This window comes from Octopus bimaculoides, chromosome 15, assembly GCF_046866305.1.
Source record: "Octopus bimaculoides isolate indiv1 chromosome 15, ASM4686630v1, whole genome shotgun sequence".
Lineage (NCBI taxonomy): Eukaryota > Metazoa > Mollusca > Cephalopoda > Octopoda > Octopodidae > Octopus > Octopus bimaculoides.
In genome coordinates this window covers 27,830,115-27,849,353 of record NC_142942.1, presented here as the reverse complement: position 1 = coordinate 27,849,353, position 19,239 = coordinate 27,830,115, and the positions used below count along the sequence as shown (strand labels likewise).

General features: G+C 33.8%; 1 protein-coding gene across 1 annotated transcript in view; it reads left to right on the top strand.

The window, feature by feature from the left end:
• Nucleotides 1–19,239, top strand: part of LOC106873751 (uncharacterized) — a 524,930-nt gene that overhangs the window by 144,534 nt on the left and 361,157 nt on the right. Inside the window, exon 7 of the mRNA XM_089363355.1 lies at nt 6,192–6,287. Coding sequence (XP_089219481.1) covers nt 6,192–6,287 — 96 coding nt within the window. The remainder of the gene's footprint in view (nt 1–6,191; nt 6,288–19,239) is intronic.

Sequence of the window (19,239 nt, the reverse complement as noted above, 5' to 3'; positions counted from 1 at the left end):
GTGGCATGTATGACAGATTTTTGATGTGGTCGAGGGAATTTTGGCTTAAGTTTGCAGCAGATCCTACAGTGATGGGTAAGTTTTTTTACCTCGTTTGCTGAAAGGATAAATTCTTGGCTGTCCAATAATGTAGCAACCTCACAGTTCCAAGTGGCATATCCTTTACGAGTTCCATGGCCAAATTAGTCATGTTCTCCCTTTTCTTTGTTTCCAATGATGTCATTAATGTAACAAGAAGTCTTTTGAAGAGAATTATCATGAATGAATGAATCCATAATGCGTTGAAAGATGGCAACGGCATTGGTGCACCCAAGTGGTAGGTGAGTAAATTTGAACAGATTGTTACAGACTCCAAAAGCCGTCAAATGAAAATCCGCTTCACACAATGAAATTTGATGGTAGGCTTCTTTCAAGTCGATAGTAGATGTAATTCTTTCAAGACAATCATATGTGTAAGCTGTGGGATAAGCATCAATAGGACTAAAGCAATTTATGGTGTTGGAATAATCAACTTCTAGCCTTAACCCTCTTGATACAATGAATGACTGCATGTGCCACATGCTTCTACTTCCATCTTTTAACATGCTTTTGATTTCACTTTTGATGAGCTCTCTATAACAGTGAGTTCTTTGTGATTTCATGACAATTGATGTTAATTTGGATGTATCAATACCAGGTAGCAGACTTAAACATCAGCAACTTAATTCCTTAAGAAGAACAGAACAGAAATAGAAATCAGCTCCTTATTACCATCTAGATTTAGCATTAGCACTTTGTACGATCTTAAAATGTCCATCACTATTACAATAGGCGCTATGAGTGACCCAACGGAATACACTCTTGCTTTGTAATAACATCCATCCCACTTTAATGTGACTAAGCATGTTCCATTGACCTTAAATTGCCTGTTGTGGGCTAAAAGGATATGCTGTTTTGACATTGTTAAAGGAAACTCAAATTCTTTGGCCAGATCCAGTTAAATAAAGGTCCTGCCTGATCTAGTATTCAGTAGAGCCTGTGTTGTTTGATCATTTATTCTAACCTCAATGAGTTTTGTTTGATCTTCAGTGGTGGCTAGCTGAAAAATTGAAGCAAATTATTGTTGGTTGAATCATTTTTAGGATGTACATTACATTCTGTTCTGATCATGGCAACCTTCCGTTTGGAAGAAGTTGGTTTCTTTGTCATACAAATGGCTCCTCGGGGTCCTTTCCAGTGGAAGGTAGAGTTCCTGGCTGTACATGTTGATTTTGAATGAATAGACCCACCACACCAATAGCAGGATCATTTTCCTGAAGCTGCCTGAACTGGAGGGCATGATGGATTCATTCTTGACAAGTTCTTTGCTTTCTCGTTGACCAATTCTATTGTTAAAGCTAATTTTACCAATGATTCTAGGTCATCTGCAGTAGACTCAAGTCACCATTGACAAATGGTCAATGAATTTATTCCTGAGATGAAAGTGTTGCAAATTAATAAGTCACGGTGTTGTTCTATACTTAGAGATTTATACGATACTTTCTAGCAAGATTTTTCAGGTCTAACAGAAAGCTTTCTATCGATTGGTCTTCTGCTTAAGTTGTTGTTACATAGTCTGTGTTGAGCTTTAATAGAAGAGGTTTTCTTGCTAAACTTTTATTGAGGAGATTGAGCACTTCCTGGAATGAGTTACACTCTTCAACAACTTGGTAAGCTTTAGCACTGTAGAGAAGTAGAAGTATGGCTAAATGCAATTCAGTGGGTATTTTTGCTTGCTTGATGTGCATGTGTAACATTTTTCACCAATAATTGTAATCTTCAGATGACTTGTCAAGAAGTGTTTACTGGAAGACTTTTGACTCCATTACCATTCTTAAGATTGAATAAAATCATATTGAATAAGAAGATGCAACAACCGAGGGTTTTATTCAATGTTAAGAGCAAGGCAACTTGCGTTAGGAAATTTATATACTGTGGAAGGAAGTGATACAGAAGTAAATGAAGACCAGAAGTAGAGATCCGCAATGAATAATGGAATAGAAACAAGATTATAACAGTTGAATCACTTGTTATTGTCCACATCACCCTTTTTCTTCCTACCAACTATTTGTTATCACTTTCTCATTCTTCTCCCTTTACTTCCTCTACTTTTTCTTGTTCTTGTCCTTCTCTCTCATCTTCTCCTGCTTCTTCATTCCCTAACCGTACTTTCATCTACTTTGGTATTGATACTGTAATCTCCCTGTCCATTTTTTCACAGTCTATTTACATTTTCATATTTATTTACTTTTGTTTCCTCATAAGCAAGATACAAAACCTGTGAGATACATAATGTAAGACCATAGCTTTGATGCAGGTCTGAGGAAGTGATACTCTAATGTTTAAAACCACAAATATTATATAAATTTTCTCTTTGATCTTTTGCATGAACTAGCAATGAAAGCAGAGTTGGTACAGAAACAATTGTAACTGATCATTAAAGATGTGTTAAAGCCTTTCTGTGTCTTTATATTTGGATTGCACATATACATTTTATATATATATAAAGGCACATGGCTTAGTGGTTAGGGTATTCGGCTCGTGATCACAGGGTCATGAGTTCGATTCCTGACAGCACGTTGTGTCCTTGAGTAAGACATTCTATTTTACGGTGCTCCAGTCCACTCAGTTGACAAAAATGAGTAGTATCTGTATTTCAAGGGGCCAGCCTTGTCGCACTCTGTGTCACGCTGAATGTGAAGGGGTATGGCATGTCCATGGAGTACTCAGCCACTTGCATGTTCATCTCACGAGCAAACTGTTCCATTGATCAGATCAGCTGGAACCCTCATCGTCATAAGTGATGGAGTGCCAGTTTTTTTGGGTTTTTTTATATATATATATATATATATACTACCAGAGATATCCAGCATTGCTTGGGATTAAAATGACATAGTTTGTATATATATTACAGTTATGTTGAAGCAGGTGATATGGGAAAGTGAAACATTGATAACAAAACATTGGGCTAATTCAACTTAGGAACATGTCATGTGTCTGTTTGGAGGAATCCAGGCCCTAACCTGTCATGGAAAATTGGGCTTGGTGGGGTAAGTGATTTTTGAACACACCAAAACGCTGCCAGTGGGTATACTCTCCTTTGCTGCAGTCGGCGCTGCATTTAATACAAAGCCTTTTATGGTTGACAGTCGAATGAATGTGGATGTAATGGAGATATTGTATGTAAATGGGTACATTCCGCAAATGGGCTACAATGGGAGACAGCAACAGGGAAGTGAACTGTTGAAATGTTGCAGAAAGTGAAGGGTTGACATTGGATTGCTGATGTGGCTGTAGAATAAGAAACAAAAACTGAGCCACACACATACTCACAGACACATACACATTCATATAATAGTAAGGGAGACACAGATATACATTCATACAAGGCAGTCATCACATATGTATATGTAGATGTGTGTGTTTAATAACTTACATAACACGGAAACACACAAACATACTCACAGACACATGCATACTCATATACAAAATGTGACGTGGTGGGGTTGGTAGTGATATAAAACGTCCTTTACTATCTCCTACGTGGAATGCGCATACTCACATACAGACACATACACACTCATATAAAATGTCCTGTACTATAGTTGACTATAGTTGACTATAGAATGATTAATCTCTATGAAATGTTATATTGTTCTAATCAAAATGAAAAACATTACATGTTGACATTTGTAGGATGTAGTACTATATAGTGAGAGAGACGCACTCAGACATACATTCACGCATGTCAGTTGTCACATATGTATATGTATGTGTAGATGTGTGTGTTTAATAATGTACCTAACACGGAAACAGACACATACACACTCATGCACTCACACACATACACTCATATACAAAATGTGACATCATCGTTGTATAAAATGTTTTGTGCTATAGTTGACTATAAAAAGATTATCTCTGTAAAATGTTATATTGTTTTTATTGAAATCAAAAGAAAAAAGAAAATTACATGTTGACACTCAGGGGCAGTGTAATACTATTACCTTGTAAAAGATGATTTGATCAAGCTGTTTGAAAATACATAGGGAACAGACAGACAGAGCGACAAAGAATTTTAGAGACACACAGAGACCTACATGCACACATGTCAGTCGTCATATACGTATATGTATGTGTAGATGGCATTGGTCATGACTAAAAGTCTGTCACTAGTCATTGCCTCTGTGAGTCCCAATGTTTTAAGATCATACTTTACCACCTCATCTCATGTCTTCCTAGGTCTACCTCTTTCACAGGTTCCCTCCACAGTTAGAGATCGGCACTTCTTTACACAGTTCTCCTCATCCATATGTGTCACATGACCATACTAGTGCCATCATCTCTCTTGCATACCACATCTGATACCTCTTATACCCAAGACACTCACACTCTGTTGTACATGCACACTGACATTGCATATTTAGCGAAGCATGCTAGCTGCATTTCTTTCAAGCCTACACATATCCTCTGTGGCCACACCCCATGTTTCACTGCCAAGTAGCATAACTGTTTGTACACAGTCATCTTACAATTTGCCTTTTACTCTGAGGGAGAAGCCCTTTGTTACCAACAGAAGTAGGAGCTCTCTGAACTTTACCTATTCTTATTCTTGTAGCTGCACTCTCAGAGCATCCATCTCCGCTACTAACTTAGATAATAGAAGCTATCAACTACCTCTTGCTTACCCCACTAGCATTTGATGGAATCTATTTTCTGTACATTTTTAGTGTTAATTGTACCTGTGCACCTTCCACACACACAAAACTATTTTCCCAGTTAACCTTCCTCTGATATTGCTGCACTTCTTATGTGTCCATAGCTTGCACCGAGTACACATCACCAGATATTTTAAGCATCTAAGTGGTCATCCCCATCTTTATATCCTTCAAGGCTTTGTCTACCATGCTACTGTTTATTCAGATTGCTGGTCCCTCTGTTGGATCCACACTAAGCAGACTCTCCTTCTCCTATGAGTTCTCTACATTTAGTAGTCTTTCATAATGGCACTTCCAAGCCTCCTTCTTTGCAAAGTTACTGTTATGACGTGGCTATACACATCTGGTTTAAAATGGTATTACACAAATAAATAGTTGGTTGTGGTTATCTAAAAATAACCTCTCACAGACATATATTTTAACACAGAACACTCTTTACTACTCAAATGTAGGCACAATACTCAGTACTCACTGTTCAACTACCGACTGTTAAACTAACATGCATTGAACTAGCACGGTAACCCAACACAGTTGAACTAACACCATCAACTACTCCTTGACAGTTCACTCTGTTCTTATTTATTGTAATTGATGAGTCCACCTTCAGTCATATGGGGGTATTCAGGATTCTCTCATAACAGTTAGTAACTGCCAGTGACCCATCATCCATGCAAACACATTTCTCTCTTACCACATCATAATTTTCTTTGACACACTATCTTGCAATCTGAAACATTTCAAGTCTCTGGTCCTCACAATGCAGAACATTGGTAAACTTCCTCCTTTCTGCTTCTGTGGCTAAATACATGTTTTCTACCCTCCTTCCTAGCTACCTGATATAAGTTCCCTGCTACCACCACTCTTCCAGTCCTGTTTCTTTGCTCTAATGGTCTTGTCTACAGCATCGTTCTACCACCACATCACCCTAGTTCTGGTTAGGATTTTCTACCAGCCACAGATTTGGTCTGTGGCACTCAGCAAGCTGTCCCACAGGAATTCCCAGTTGTACTCTGTTACAAGTCTAGTTCCTCCTCTTCTTTTTTGTCAAATTTCTCAATTAGGGTGTCCCTAAATTTCTGACCATTTAAAGGATCCTTTCATATAATACGTGTTTGGTTGTGTGTGTATTTTTACAATCTCAGGTATAATCTCTATTGTTTTTTTCAGTGAAACTTGATATGATTTAAATATAATAATATATTATAAACATTCAATCTGATTTGTAGTTATTTTGCAAAGCTAAAATGTTTCCATTGACATGTTTGACTTTTTTTTATTTAAAGCTCTAAGTTTCAGTTCACAATTCATATGGTGGCAACACTACTTCCTTATTAGTTCTTGAAACTGCTGTGTTTTAAAAAAGTTGAGGCTGAGTTTGCTCAATATCAAATAATTAATAACTATAGATGAGATCATTACTGACATGAAATTTATTTCTCTTGCATTTAATTTCAGATACCTGATGTTGTATATAAACTCAATTCACTGACTACTTTATTTTTACGGTTCAATAGAATAAGAATAGTAGATGAAGCTATAAACAATTTAACTGTGAGTATATATATATTTACACTTCAAGAATATATTTCTTACATGTTGTCTTCCATATTTGATGTGTATCTTACATGTTACATGTATTATCTAAGACATACTATTTTGAAAGGAAATGTAAACAAATTGATTATAAGGAAAATATCATGTCGATAATGTCACAACCAGAGCAAAATCCACCCTGTGATTCTGGGTAGATATCATTTACAATGTGTTTGATGATCCTGTCAAGAATGAGTCAAGCAAGAATCTTACCAGCAATAGACAGAAGCAATATTCTACAATCATTAACACAGACACTTCTGTTGTATTTGTTCTTATACAGATGTTGAATTGAGGTATCCTTGAAGTCCTGTGGTACACAGCCTACCTTTCAGATGTTTATCAAGAGGTCATGCAGTTTCTTAAAAACTTTCTGTCCACCATATTTCAGGAGGGATAACATCCCTGCCAGGTGCTTTACCAGAAGAGATCTGTTTAATAGAGTTTACCACTTCCAGAAAGGTTGGCTCCAGTGACTGTCGTCATTAGTGACTGAGGTTCAACACGGCTTAAAAGTGATCTTTCTGTCGGTTCAAGCTGTCAGATTTGTCAGTCAGCAGTGTCTCTCTATTTGATGAAAAAATAGGAGTAACACCATACTCTTGAGGACTATACACTTTCTTGAGGCCATCATAAAACGCTTTAGAATCCTTTCTGTCTGCAGCTTCTTGGAGTTCATAGCCTTGAAAGACCAATAAGCCTCCTTCATCTGTCTCAGAGCATGTTGGACCTGACCTCTGCATTTCTTGTAGACATTCTCTTTTCTGGATGAGCCCTTATCATTTTTCCAAGTGCTGTGAGAGCTGTGCATTTTATCTATCAACTGCTGGACATCTGTGTTGTTATCGTTGAACCAATCTTGATGTTTACAAACAGAATGTCCAAGTACTTTTACAGATACAGAGTGTGTTGCATCATGCAGAGCCTTCCAAGATGATTCTATGTCATCATTGATATCAACAGTGTTGAGTGCAGTGTCCAACTTGATAGAGAGCTCAGCATGCTTTTCAACAGTTTTCAAAGGCAGAACATTAATGAGCTTAGGCACTGATGACTTCTGTAGTCTCATGTGTTTCAGATGGCACATAGCTTTACTATGCAAAGAGAATGGTCTGAGAGATAGCACGTGTTATGAAAAGAACGTGTAATATTAAAGTCCCTAATATCTCATTTCTTTGTGTTAACATAGTCTATGAGATGCCAATACTTAGATCTAGGATGCATCCAGGTCGTCTTACAACAATTTCACTGTTGAAAAATGGTATTTGTGATGCTTAGACTGAATTCCCTGCAGATAGCGAGCACACGCAGACCGTTGGAGTTCATTTGACCTACACCATGCCGACTAAGTACACTCTCCCATGCCTGATAGTCAGTACCAACATGAGCGTTCAAGTCACCCATAAGGATAAGTTTATCCCTATGGTGACAATTGGAGATGACATCAGGGAGCTGGTTGTAAAATTCCTCCTTTTCCTGCTTAGTGGTGGCTATGGTTGGGGCATAGCAACTGATAAGTGTAGCATGAGTATTGTCATTAAGTTCTAACCTTAGTGTCATGATGCGATCAGAAATACTTTTGGGTAGAGAAAGAAGGAATGTAGCTATTTCTGTCTTGATGGCAAAACCAACACCAGAGTGATGCAGTTTGGGTCGTTCCTTGAGCATTTGTAGAAGGGGAAGATATTGAATTTTTGTTCTCCACATATTTCCAAATGTTTGCTTAATGGAATTTTCTGTAGCTCCTCTTGTCAGATGTGCTGTCTGTGGATTCTTGTGCATTGTCAAAGGGAATTATTGGTTTCACTAATATACTTCTCTTTGAATTTAGGGCAAGTAATGCAGTATATGAGGTTTTGCATCTTGCAGTTCCTATTTACATTTACGCTGAATAAGAATCCACTCTTAAATTTTATGTGGGTGTCCCCATCTATATGTTTGTAGTTGTTGTTGCATATTCCACATCTGCTGTTTCTACATTCCTTTGTGGAGAATTCTGTTTCATTCTCTGACATGAATGTTGCTCTTGTAAGTTGTTTGTTAAGGTTACTATTTCACAGGTAGCTTTTGTCTGTCAGTTTTCTCATTTTGGGGCTCTATAAGAATATTGGTAGGTTTGATTGTATATTATGAAAAATATTGGTTATTCCAAGATTGTATGTTAGTAAATGGAACAGTATGTTCCTTTTTTTTTCTTTTGGAGTCTCAAGTTGTATGATGTCTAATTTCATTGCTTTAGAGATTCCATTATTTATAAGTTTCACAGGGTAATTTTGTTCTTGTAAGAAGTTTTTGAGTTCATCAAGTCTAACTTGGCATATTTGTGGGTCAGTTATTGTGGTACAAATGCATCTTGCCTAACTGTATGGGATGCTCCTTTTGATGTGTGAGGGGTGGTAAGGGTAAAAATTTAAATATTGGTGTGACAAAGGAGTTGTCTATTTTGAAGTGAATGTCTAGGAATGGTAGTTCATTGTAGCTGATTTATGTTGTAGATTTGATAGAGGGATACAGTGTGTTGAGGGTGTTGTGAAATGTTTGTAGGTCTTCTTTTGGTTTATCCCAAAAAAATGAAGCAGTCATCGAGGTAGTGCTTCCACTTCTTCATGATGTTTTCCTTAAAGTTGTGATCAAAGGTTTTTCTACTTCCTCATAAAGTCTACTTTCTAGGTAACCCATGACTAAGTTGGCATATGAGGGTGCAAATTTCGTACCCATAACCATGCTCTTTATCTGTTGGTATATCTTATCAAATCTGAAGGTGTTTACTTCTAGTACTAGAGGAGTGGCTTTGGTGATGAAGTCTGTTTTGAAACATTGATCTATACATCTGTTTTTCTCTTACCAGTGTTTGACCACTTCCAGGCCTAAGGTATGCGGTATGTTGGTATAGAGGTTGGGATGTATTTGAGGAAGTCCAAGTCATCCTCTATATAGCTGGGTATTAATGGGTATAAAAGTTTGAGGTGTATGTCCAAGAGGCGACTCAGTTGTTGTGTTGGGGCCTGGAGCCCAGCAACTATCAGTCTCATTTTGAGGTCTGTGGGTCTTTGTGTTTTGATGTATTGACTCCTCTGTTCATTTATGGCCCTCTGTATCTCGGAACTTTTGTGGATTTTGGGCAATCCATAGAAATTGCTTTATTTTCTTTATCTGTGAAGGAGTCCTGGTATTCGTTAATTAATGTCCTGATTTTATTTAGTGTTGTTTTTTCTGGGTGTCTTGATTCTTCCTTATAGTATGGTTGATCTGTTAAAATTTCTAGTATTTTTTCTTTGTAGTAGTCTGTGTCCATGATTACTATCACCCCACCCTTGTCAGCGTCCTTCAGGGTGATTGAATTGTTGTTCTTTAGTTTTTGTAAAGCTTCTTTTTCTCCTTCCTGAAGGTTCTGTTTGTAGTTACAGGTACTGAGAGGGAATTTCGAAGGGGGTGAAATGAGATTTTTTTTTTATGATTGCTTCATCTTTTACTGTCTTGTTGTTGAAGAATTCTAGAAGACAGAGGTGATGGTTGAAGTTCTCAATATTGGTTTTTAGTTCTATGAGATTCGGAGTGGGTGTGAGGGTAAATTTGAAACTTTTTAGTAAGAGACTCATTTCATTTTCATTGAGGTCTCTATTTGATGAATTTATAATTTTAGGGTCTATGTGTTTTCTGGGTTCATTAGGAACTTCTACTGTATTAGGTCTAGAGCACAGTTGTAATATTTTCTCCCTTAAAAATGGGTTGTATTGTTATGCTCCAATTTCTATTTCTGGGGTTCAGGCGTCTTTGTGAGTGAAGGAACAGTTCATGTTGTCTGTATATATTTCATTGTCCATATTAGTTGTTTTCTTCCCATCTCCTACATTTGTTGAGCCATATAGGATTGGTGGTCATATATTGTAGGTTTCTTGTGTCTTCATTATGATTTTTTATGTTATAGTCTCTGTGTTGCTTGTTCTTCACCTGTCTCTTGTTCCATGTGTTCATCAGTCTAGGTTGTCTAGTATTATGGGTTAATGGTTGTTTGTATTTTGCTTGTCTTTCTTCCCATGTGTTCCTCCACCTATGAGAATTCTGTATGAATTTGATTGTATGTTAAAGATGATCTCAAACCATTACTAAAACCTTTTTACCACATTGTTATTGGACCTTGCAAAACACTCCAGATTCCGAAATTCTATAAGAACAGCTGCGTTCCCTCTTCTGTACTTGTCTCTCTTTCTCCTTTAGAAAATTATAGGTTGGAGCTTTAAAATATATTCAAAACAAAACATCCAACCACAAATAGATGAATTTGGAAATGTAATTGTGACAGCATTGTGTATTGCTTTCTTTAAAAGTCCATTTTGCAGTTTGAAGGACAAACCCTTGGACAAAAATCAAGAGTAGTGGCTAAAATGACCAAAACTTACCAAATTTCAAAAACATCTAGAATTTCAATCAAAGAAAGTTGACCACATCCATATAACTATTCTTTAATGAATTCAAAAGAACAAGACCTGGAAGTGCATCTGATTTTTCAATTAAAACTTTGACCAATTCAAATACAAAAATTCTTTTTCCTTCCCCACCTTAAAAGGCCACTAAGTACTAAACAAACAAATCTGACTATACCAATACAAAAGCTACTCCTCTTTACCTCTCCCTTGTTCTCAAATAAACTTTTTCTTCTTTCTTTTCCCTTGCTTGGCAAACCTCACAAAATTCTTTATATATAAAAAGGCCAATAAATCTTACTTTAAACTACTTTTTGATAAATCCAATAAGGGAAGAAATAAAATGTAAATAAAAAGTATAACCATCCAACATTCTGACTACCTTATTATTCTAAATATACATACATATAATACATACATAAATATATATAACACATATATATATACAAACACAAATACACACATACATACCTCTCTCTCACTCTCTATCTCTTTTTTCTCTCTCTCTCTAACTGGGTTCTCATTCCTTAGGTATTTTTCGTTGGTGTTGTTGTTGTTGTTCAGGTCACTGCCTGGAATCTTGGGGTTAGTAGCTCGCGCTCTTAACCACTGCGCCATATGTCCATGGGCATATAGTGGTTAATAGGAAATATACATAGTAGATATCATACCCCCATACCCACAATTTACACAGGTACAGTAGTGGGCTATTATGTAGATGTATGTATGTATGTATGTATGTATGTATGTATGTATATACATATATGTAGATAGATGTATGTATGTGTATGTGGGTTGGTGTATGAATATATATATGTATATGCACATGTATGTAAGCATATGAATATGAAAGTAAACAGATCAACATGCAGACGGATAGTTACATAGGTTATATGAACAAACAAGCACACATATGCAAATGAAGACTGAAACATAGGACCATATATATATACACACACACACTTTACTTCACACACGGACACATATGGAGACACACATCCACACATATGGAGATGCACATCCATACATACAAACACGGTACATAGTTGCAAAACACACACACACATGCACATACATAAAAACACAAACATGAATATACAGAATACATACATACAAATGTACACACATAAATACATATGCACACACATACATACATGCATACACACACATGCATACATACATGCAAGCATGTATGAAATGGTTGCAAGACACAATGAAAATTTTAGAAAAATAAAAAAGAAATAAGTGGAAGTTTTACCGGTAAGTGTGTTAAATTATAAGGCACCAAAAGAAAAATGACTCTCCCCAGGCACAACAGTATATGTATGTTTATATATATATATATATATATATATATATATATATATATATATATATATATATATATAAATACAAAAATGGGACAAGAATGCAAAAATATCCAGACAGGTGATACAAGAAAGGGACAACAAAACATCCAGACAGACGATACAAAGAAAACAAAGATGGGTCATTTGGAGTTTTCTATACTCAGTCAAGTTCCAGATTATCTTTGTAATTTTGGCTTGTTATACTCGAGTTATCTCCAATCTGGCCAGCCCCAAGGAAAAACTAAGCTAAGGGCATTAAATTTCTTGGAAGAAAGCAGTGAATGCATACAAAAACAAGGATGGAAAAAAACAGAGAAATGTTACACAAATACAAATGCAATAAACAGGACATAACAACAGGTGTCTTTCGAATAAGGACAAATTAAATTAAGCTGGTGTGTGTGGAAGTAAAGCCTTATGGCTGGGACATAGGATTTAATAGGTAGTGGGAGAAATATAGATGCTGCATGGATGGTAGTCGAACCAAGAAAGAAATGTCAGGCCTAGCTGAACACTGGTCACATGTAGAATACTGTTATAACACATGTTGTTGATATATATATATATATATATGTGTGTGTGTGTATATATATATGTGCGTGTGTATATATATATGTGTACATATATGTATATATATTTATGTATATATATATGTGTATGTATATATATATATATATGTATATATATTTATGTATATATGTATGTATATGTGTGCGTCATACTAATACATCCTTTTGTTATTTACACCACCTGTCCTCGTCTGTTGTTGTTTTTTCGTATATTCTCCCATATATGTATGTATATATTTATGTATTTATATATATATGTATATATATATATATATATGTATGTATATATATATATATATGTATGTATATAAAAATATAAGACAACCCATGAAAAATAATAAGACATAATAACAACAATAATAATAATAACAATAGTAAGATTATTAGCAATAATAGTAAAAATTATAACAAAAATAGTATTATTAAATATAAAAAATAAGAATAATAACTGAGACTTTACACATAATATAAGTAACCCTAATAAGAGAAATAATGAAATGGATACTCTATGGCTAATAATGCCTTTTGCTGTGCAAATCAAGAATAACATAGTAAAAACAATTTTCAGTTTAATTAGCAAACATTTTACAAATGGAAAAAACAAATATTGGGAGATAATCAATAACAAAACAATAAAAATAGGATATAATTTAACACATAACCTAGCTACCATCATCTCCTCAATTAACAATAGAAAACTGGACACCTATCTTAGTAGAAAAAATAACAGAAGTAATACAAACACAAATAATAATAATAATAATAATAATAATAACAACTATAATAATAATAATAGAAATAGCATGGCTGGTGATAACAATAATAACTAGAAAAGCACTCGGAGAGCACAGACCTCTGCCAAGCAGCTCATTTCTACCCATATACACGCATGCTGAAAATCGCCCAATTTCCCAAACCAACACCAGCAAAAACATAACCTCCTTGGCGGTGGGTAAAAACAAATTACAGCCATATGATTTTTTTTAAAAAAACCTAACCCTAACCTTACCAAACTAAACCTACCTACCTACTTTACATCCCTCTGTGATCAGTATAGTATCAATCATCCCTCAAGGGTCCAGCATCAGTTGTTGCTACCACTGCCTCCTCCTCTGCTGATGCTTTTAGCAACCATTGAATATGTTAGTGTCATTTAATTTCTGAACTGTTTCGCTGCTGTTTGTTTATCTTGTTTGATCTCTTTATCCATCAGTTTCTAGTAAGATAGATGCGTAAGTAAAATTACTAATAGAGAAACGAAAATAAAACTTTGGAAACAGCAACACCACCATAGGTTACGTAAAAACTATGAACGTGTTTTCAAGGGAGATAATCAAAGAACGTAACATTGTAATACTTCATGTAAAGTAAATATATCAAATGAAAAATCCTTCAAAAATCCATAAAAATTCCCGGATCACTACCAAAATTTCATCATCTCTTCCTTGTGTCATTTCTAACCTTTCCTGCAAGTTTCATTGAATACTGTTCACAACTTTTTGGGTTATTTTGCACACATACGGACAGACGAACAAATCAATGCTGATAGAAACATAACCTTCTTCCTTGGCAGAGGTAATAATAATAATGACAATAATGATAATAATAATAACAACAACAATGTAAGGGAAAATAATAATAGAATAAAATTATCCTAACCAATAATAATAATAATAATAATAATAATAATAATACTAACATTAATGATCACAATAGTATATGCAAGAATAACATTATTGGGATCAACAATAGCCACAGAACTAATAATATAATACCTGTCAACCCCATTAACATAGACCCCACACAGCCACAGAGAACATGTGATTGTAGAATAAGTAATAATTGTGTATTTAATAATAACTGCATTAGAAAGGAGGTACTGTATCAATGTATAGTAAGTACACAATATGACAGCAAGGTATGTGTGGGTGCAACAAAAACAATATGAAACGGAGGCTTAATTATCATAACTATACATTTAGAAACAGAAATAGGAGGAATTCTACAGGATTAAGTAGCTATATATATAGGAACTTAAGGATGGGGGAATTAACTATAATTTAAATTGGAAAATATTAACAACAGCCCCAGCATATAATATATAATAGAAATTGTATGTTATGTATTAAGGAAATTTTCTTTATAATTGGTGCTAAAATTCTGCTTGTTAATAGCTTTAAAGAACACGTTTCCTGTCTTCATAAAACTGGGCAAACCTTTTCCAAATACGACTAGCACCTAGTATTAAAAAGCCCATACTGACATAATAGTAATTATTATTATTCAAGTTATTATTGATGTTATACTGTATTATATATAATATATGATAATTATGCAGGTATATAAAATAGGGTATATATTAAGTTAGCTATAATTATATCTATGTATGTGTGAGTATATACTACTATTGTTACTACTTTTGTATTAATATATGTGGGTATGTGTGTATATGTGTATCTATGTGCATGCACTTGTGTATCTATATATATTCATATATGCACACATATGTAGGTTTGGGTATGTGTGTTTGTGTTTGTTGCTGGTACCTTTAACAGATAAACATTAACTAGCCTATGATTTACATTAAATTACACCCCACAAGTATATAAAGTAATAGCATTATCTAGTACTACCCTTTGGACTTAATCAGGTTTTTTTTTATATAAGCTAGTATATATATATATGTGTGTGTGTGTGATTGTGTATCATCATCATCATCATCATCGTTTAACGTCTGCTTTCCATGCTAGCATGGGTTGGATAGTTTGACTGAGGACTGGCAAGCCAGAAGGCTGCACTAGGCTCCAATCTGATCTGGCAGAGTTTCTGCAGCTGGATGCCCTTCCTAATGCCAACCACTCCGAGAGTGTAGTGGGTGCTTTTACGTGCCACCAGCATGATGGCCAGTCACAGGGTACTGGCAACGGCTACGCTCAAAAAGGTGTATATATATATATATATATATATATATATATATATATATTGTATATACATATCTATGTATATAGATACAGGCATTGATATGCAACCCTATTGCAGAACCAATAGATAAATAAATTGATTGAGTTAATAATGGACCTGAATATTTGAGTATATTATTATTATTCTGATTTTAGATCTTAATAACCCAGAGTTACCTCCCTTCATTCTACTTATAGTTAACCACCCCCACCCCCCATACCACTTAATTATAACATTAAAAATAATTAACTGAATAAATAGACGGATAAATATTTTAAAGGACTGATTGGTTCATTAATTAAGTGACTCAACACTATTACATAAAAGCCTTACATTTGAGGCATTTTGTCAGGTAAAATAGATTTTAAACATAATTTTAGCGATAAATAATGACAATTTAGTAATATGTAGGTACATATATAAAAGAGTATATATAAAGATATATATTGAGTTGGTTCATTAATTAAGTAACTCAACACTGTTGCATGGAGCATTGTAATTAATGTATTTTATCAGAGAATTCATTTTAAACATAATTTTAATGATAAATAACAACTTGGATAAACAACTTGGATAAACAACTCGTATGGTCACTTTTGGTCTGTTGTCCCCTATTTGAATTTGGTCTGAATAACTTCCAACATATAATTTTATACCCTGTATTATCTATATGGTTTAGTAAATATGCAAATGATTCCCTAATTAGACAGATACATGTGTTATTATATACTGTTTTTTAATAACTTTGTAATAACTTATCTTTCATATGCAGTCTATTAAAACCACATCTCCTTAGAAATATCACTTTAACCTAAAATACTAATATATATATATATATATAAATTCATCCACATTTTACTTATATATTTCGTAATTTAACAACTTAATTTAATATAATATAATAGAGTCAAGCCCCTATATTGATTTTTACTATCCTACCTACTAATAGTTAACCTTGGAATATATGTTTTTTATTTGCATACATTTATATATTTTTGCGTACTTTGTTGTTTATGTTACAGGTTATCCATTAACCAAAAATAACAAAGTCAGGGCCTTTCAAAACAATAGATGACCAATTAGATTACAGGACTGACCATAACCCCCTCCCCACTTCCCACAGGGTTTCAGCAACTCAATAAACAAAAAGTAAGGGAAAATAATAAAGTATCTTGATTAATACCTTGAAATTTATTACTTTTAGTACCGACTAATGTCACAAGTATCAATATAAACTCTAACCCACTTATTGTGGACCTTTGTCTCAAGCCCTCAATAGAAAACATATCGCATGTTTATATATATATATATATATATATATATATATATATATATATATATATATGTGTGTGTGTTTGTGTATAATTATGATTATATGAAAAGAAAAATACGAACTACTATAGTAATCCTCCCTTCTCAACACATGAAATATATGTGCCTATGGGTGTGTTTGTACGTAAATATATATATGTGTGTGTGTGTGTGTATATATATATGTGTGTGTGTGTGTGTGTGTATTCCTCATTTATATACCTTTTCATTCCTACAAAACTACAATACCATTAAGCTAGATTGACTATTTAAATTCCACTATTATTTCTCTTTTGATAATTTTCTCCTACCTCTGTTTATACTTTATCTAATAAGAATAATATAATACACCTAATAATAATAATAATTGATTCCGTTGCATGCATATACATATATATATAAATATATGGATATGTATTTATATATATTTATGTGTATATATATATATGTATATGTAAAAGTGTGTATATATGTATGTATTTATATTTATAACTTAACCTGATGAACTTTCTAAATTCTTTGACGAAGCCCAGAGGCACACCAAAGTACCTTAATTTTATCTACCAAATACTTCAGTTCACTGAAGGGATGGAAGTAAAGTGGGGGTACTGTGACCTCTTGGCTGAAACAGCTGTAAGAAACTATTCTACTTTCTTTGTTCTCTGTTTTAATAATTACTGGTATTTTTATATATGTAAAGCATAATCTGTTACACATCTATGTATATTGTTATAATTGTTCTTTTCTAAAAAGTAAATAAATAAACATTATATCACGTCTAAAAAGTTGATGAATATGACCTCTTGATTCCCTCCGTTTTCTTGTTGCCATACAAATTAAGAGTAAAATAAATTTTTACCCTCACCCATTTATTACATTCAGGAGTGTAATTGCCACACAATAAAAAAACACTTGTGAAGAATAATTGGGTATTATGCCAGCAGTATATTGGATAGATATTATCCCTTAGTTGGTTGGATTCACAACCTCTAACTCTCTTGGAATTATATGTAAAGATATATATATATATATATATGTATAAATATATAAAAAGATAAAGACAGCAATGGTAAAGTTGGAAATATATTTTATGGATAGTCTTACAGCTGTTTCTGGGAAGATCCAGGACTTCCCTTCATCGGAGACAGAAATAGTAAAGGAATCGATTATTATATCCATAGGCAGAGAGTTATAGTATGAAGTGAGAGTGAGTGTGATGCACTGAAAAAAGAAAGAAAGAAAGAACAGTACTTGGAGTGTAGTTTCATTCCAGTAGTAAGTATCCGTGTAAAGTAATCCTTGTGGGAATTTTCCGGAAAATTCCCACAAGGATTACTTTACACGGATACTTACTACTGGAATGAAACTACACTCCAAGTACTGTTCTTTCTTTCTTTCTTTTTTCAGTGCATCACACTCACTCTCACTTCATACTATAACTCTCTGCCTATGGATATAATAATCGATTCCTTTACTATTTCTGTCTCCGATGAAGGGAAGTCCTGGATCTTCCCAGAAACAGCTGTAAGACTCTGTCCATAAAATATATTTCCAACTTTACCATTGCTGTCTTTATCTTTTTATATATTTATACATACACACGCTAATAGACGACTTATAATCCCCAATCCTGTTCATACAACGACTGGCGCAAAACTAGTCAGTATACAGCACTTACTCGGTATTACCTGTATCGTTTTGGGTTTAGTTAAATCCAATACCCTCCTCAACCTTATATATATATATATATATATATATATATATATATATATATATATATATATATATATATATATATATATATATATATATAATATGTATGTATGTATATAAATGTGTGTGTGTGTATATATATATATATATATATATATATAATGTATGTATGTATATAAATGTGTGTATATATATGTATATATATAATGTATGTATGTATATAAATGTGTGTATATATATGTATATATATATGTATGTATAAGTATATATATATATATGTATACATGTGTATATATGTATATGTATATCTATATATGTGTGTATATATATATATATATATGTATATATATATATAATCAAAATAAGCAACACGGATTTCAAAGATGATTGCAGTACGCACGTTTCATGCTACTCCATTTATTTAAGTAATGCGAGCATTACATTAAATGCAATATGTAGAGCAATCTTCAGCTGCACGAAAATGCAGAAAATTACAGTAGAATAGACATATTATAATTGTGGCAACATTTCAAATCCAAGTGGGAGGAAGAATACATAAAAATCCATCTTGACATAGCCAAGT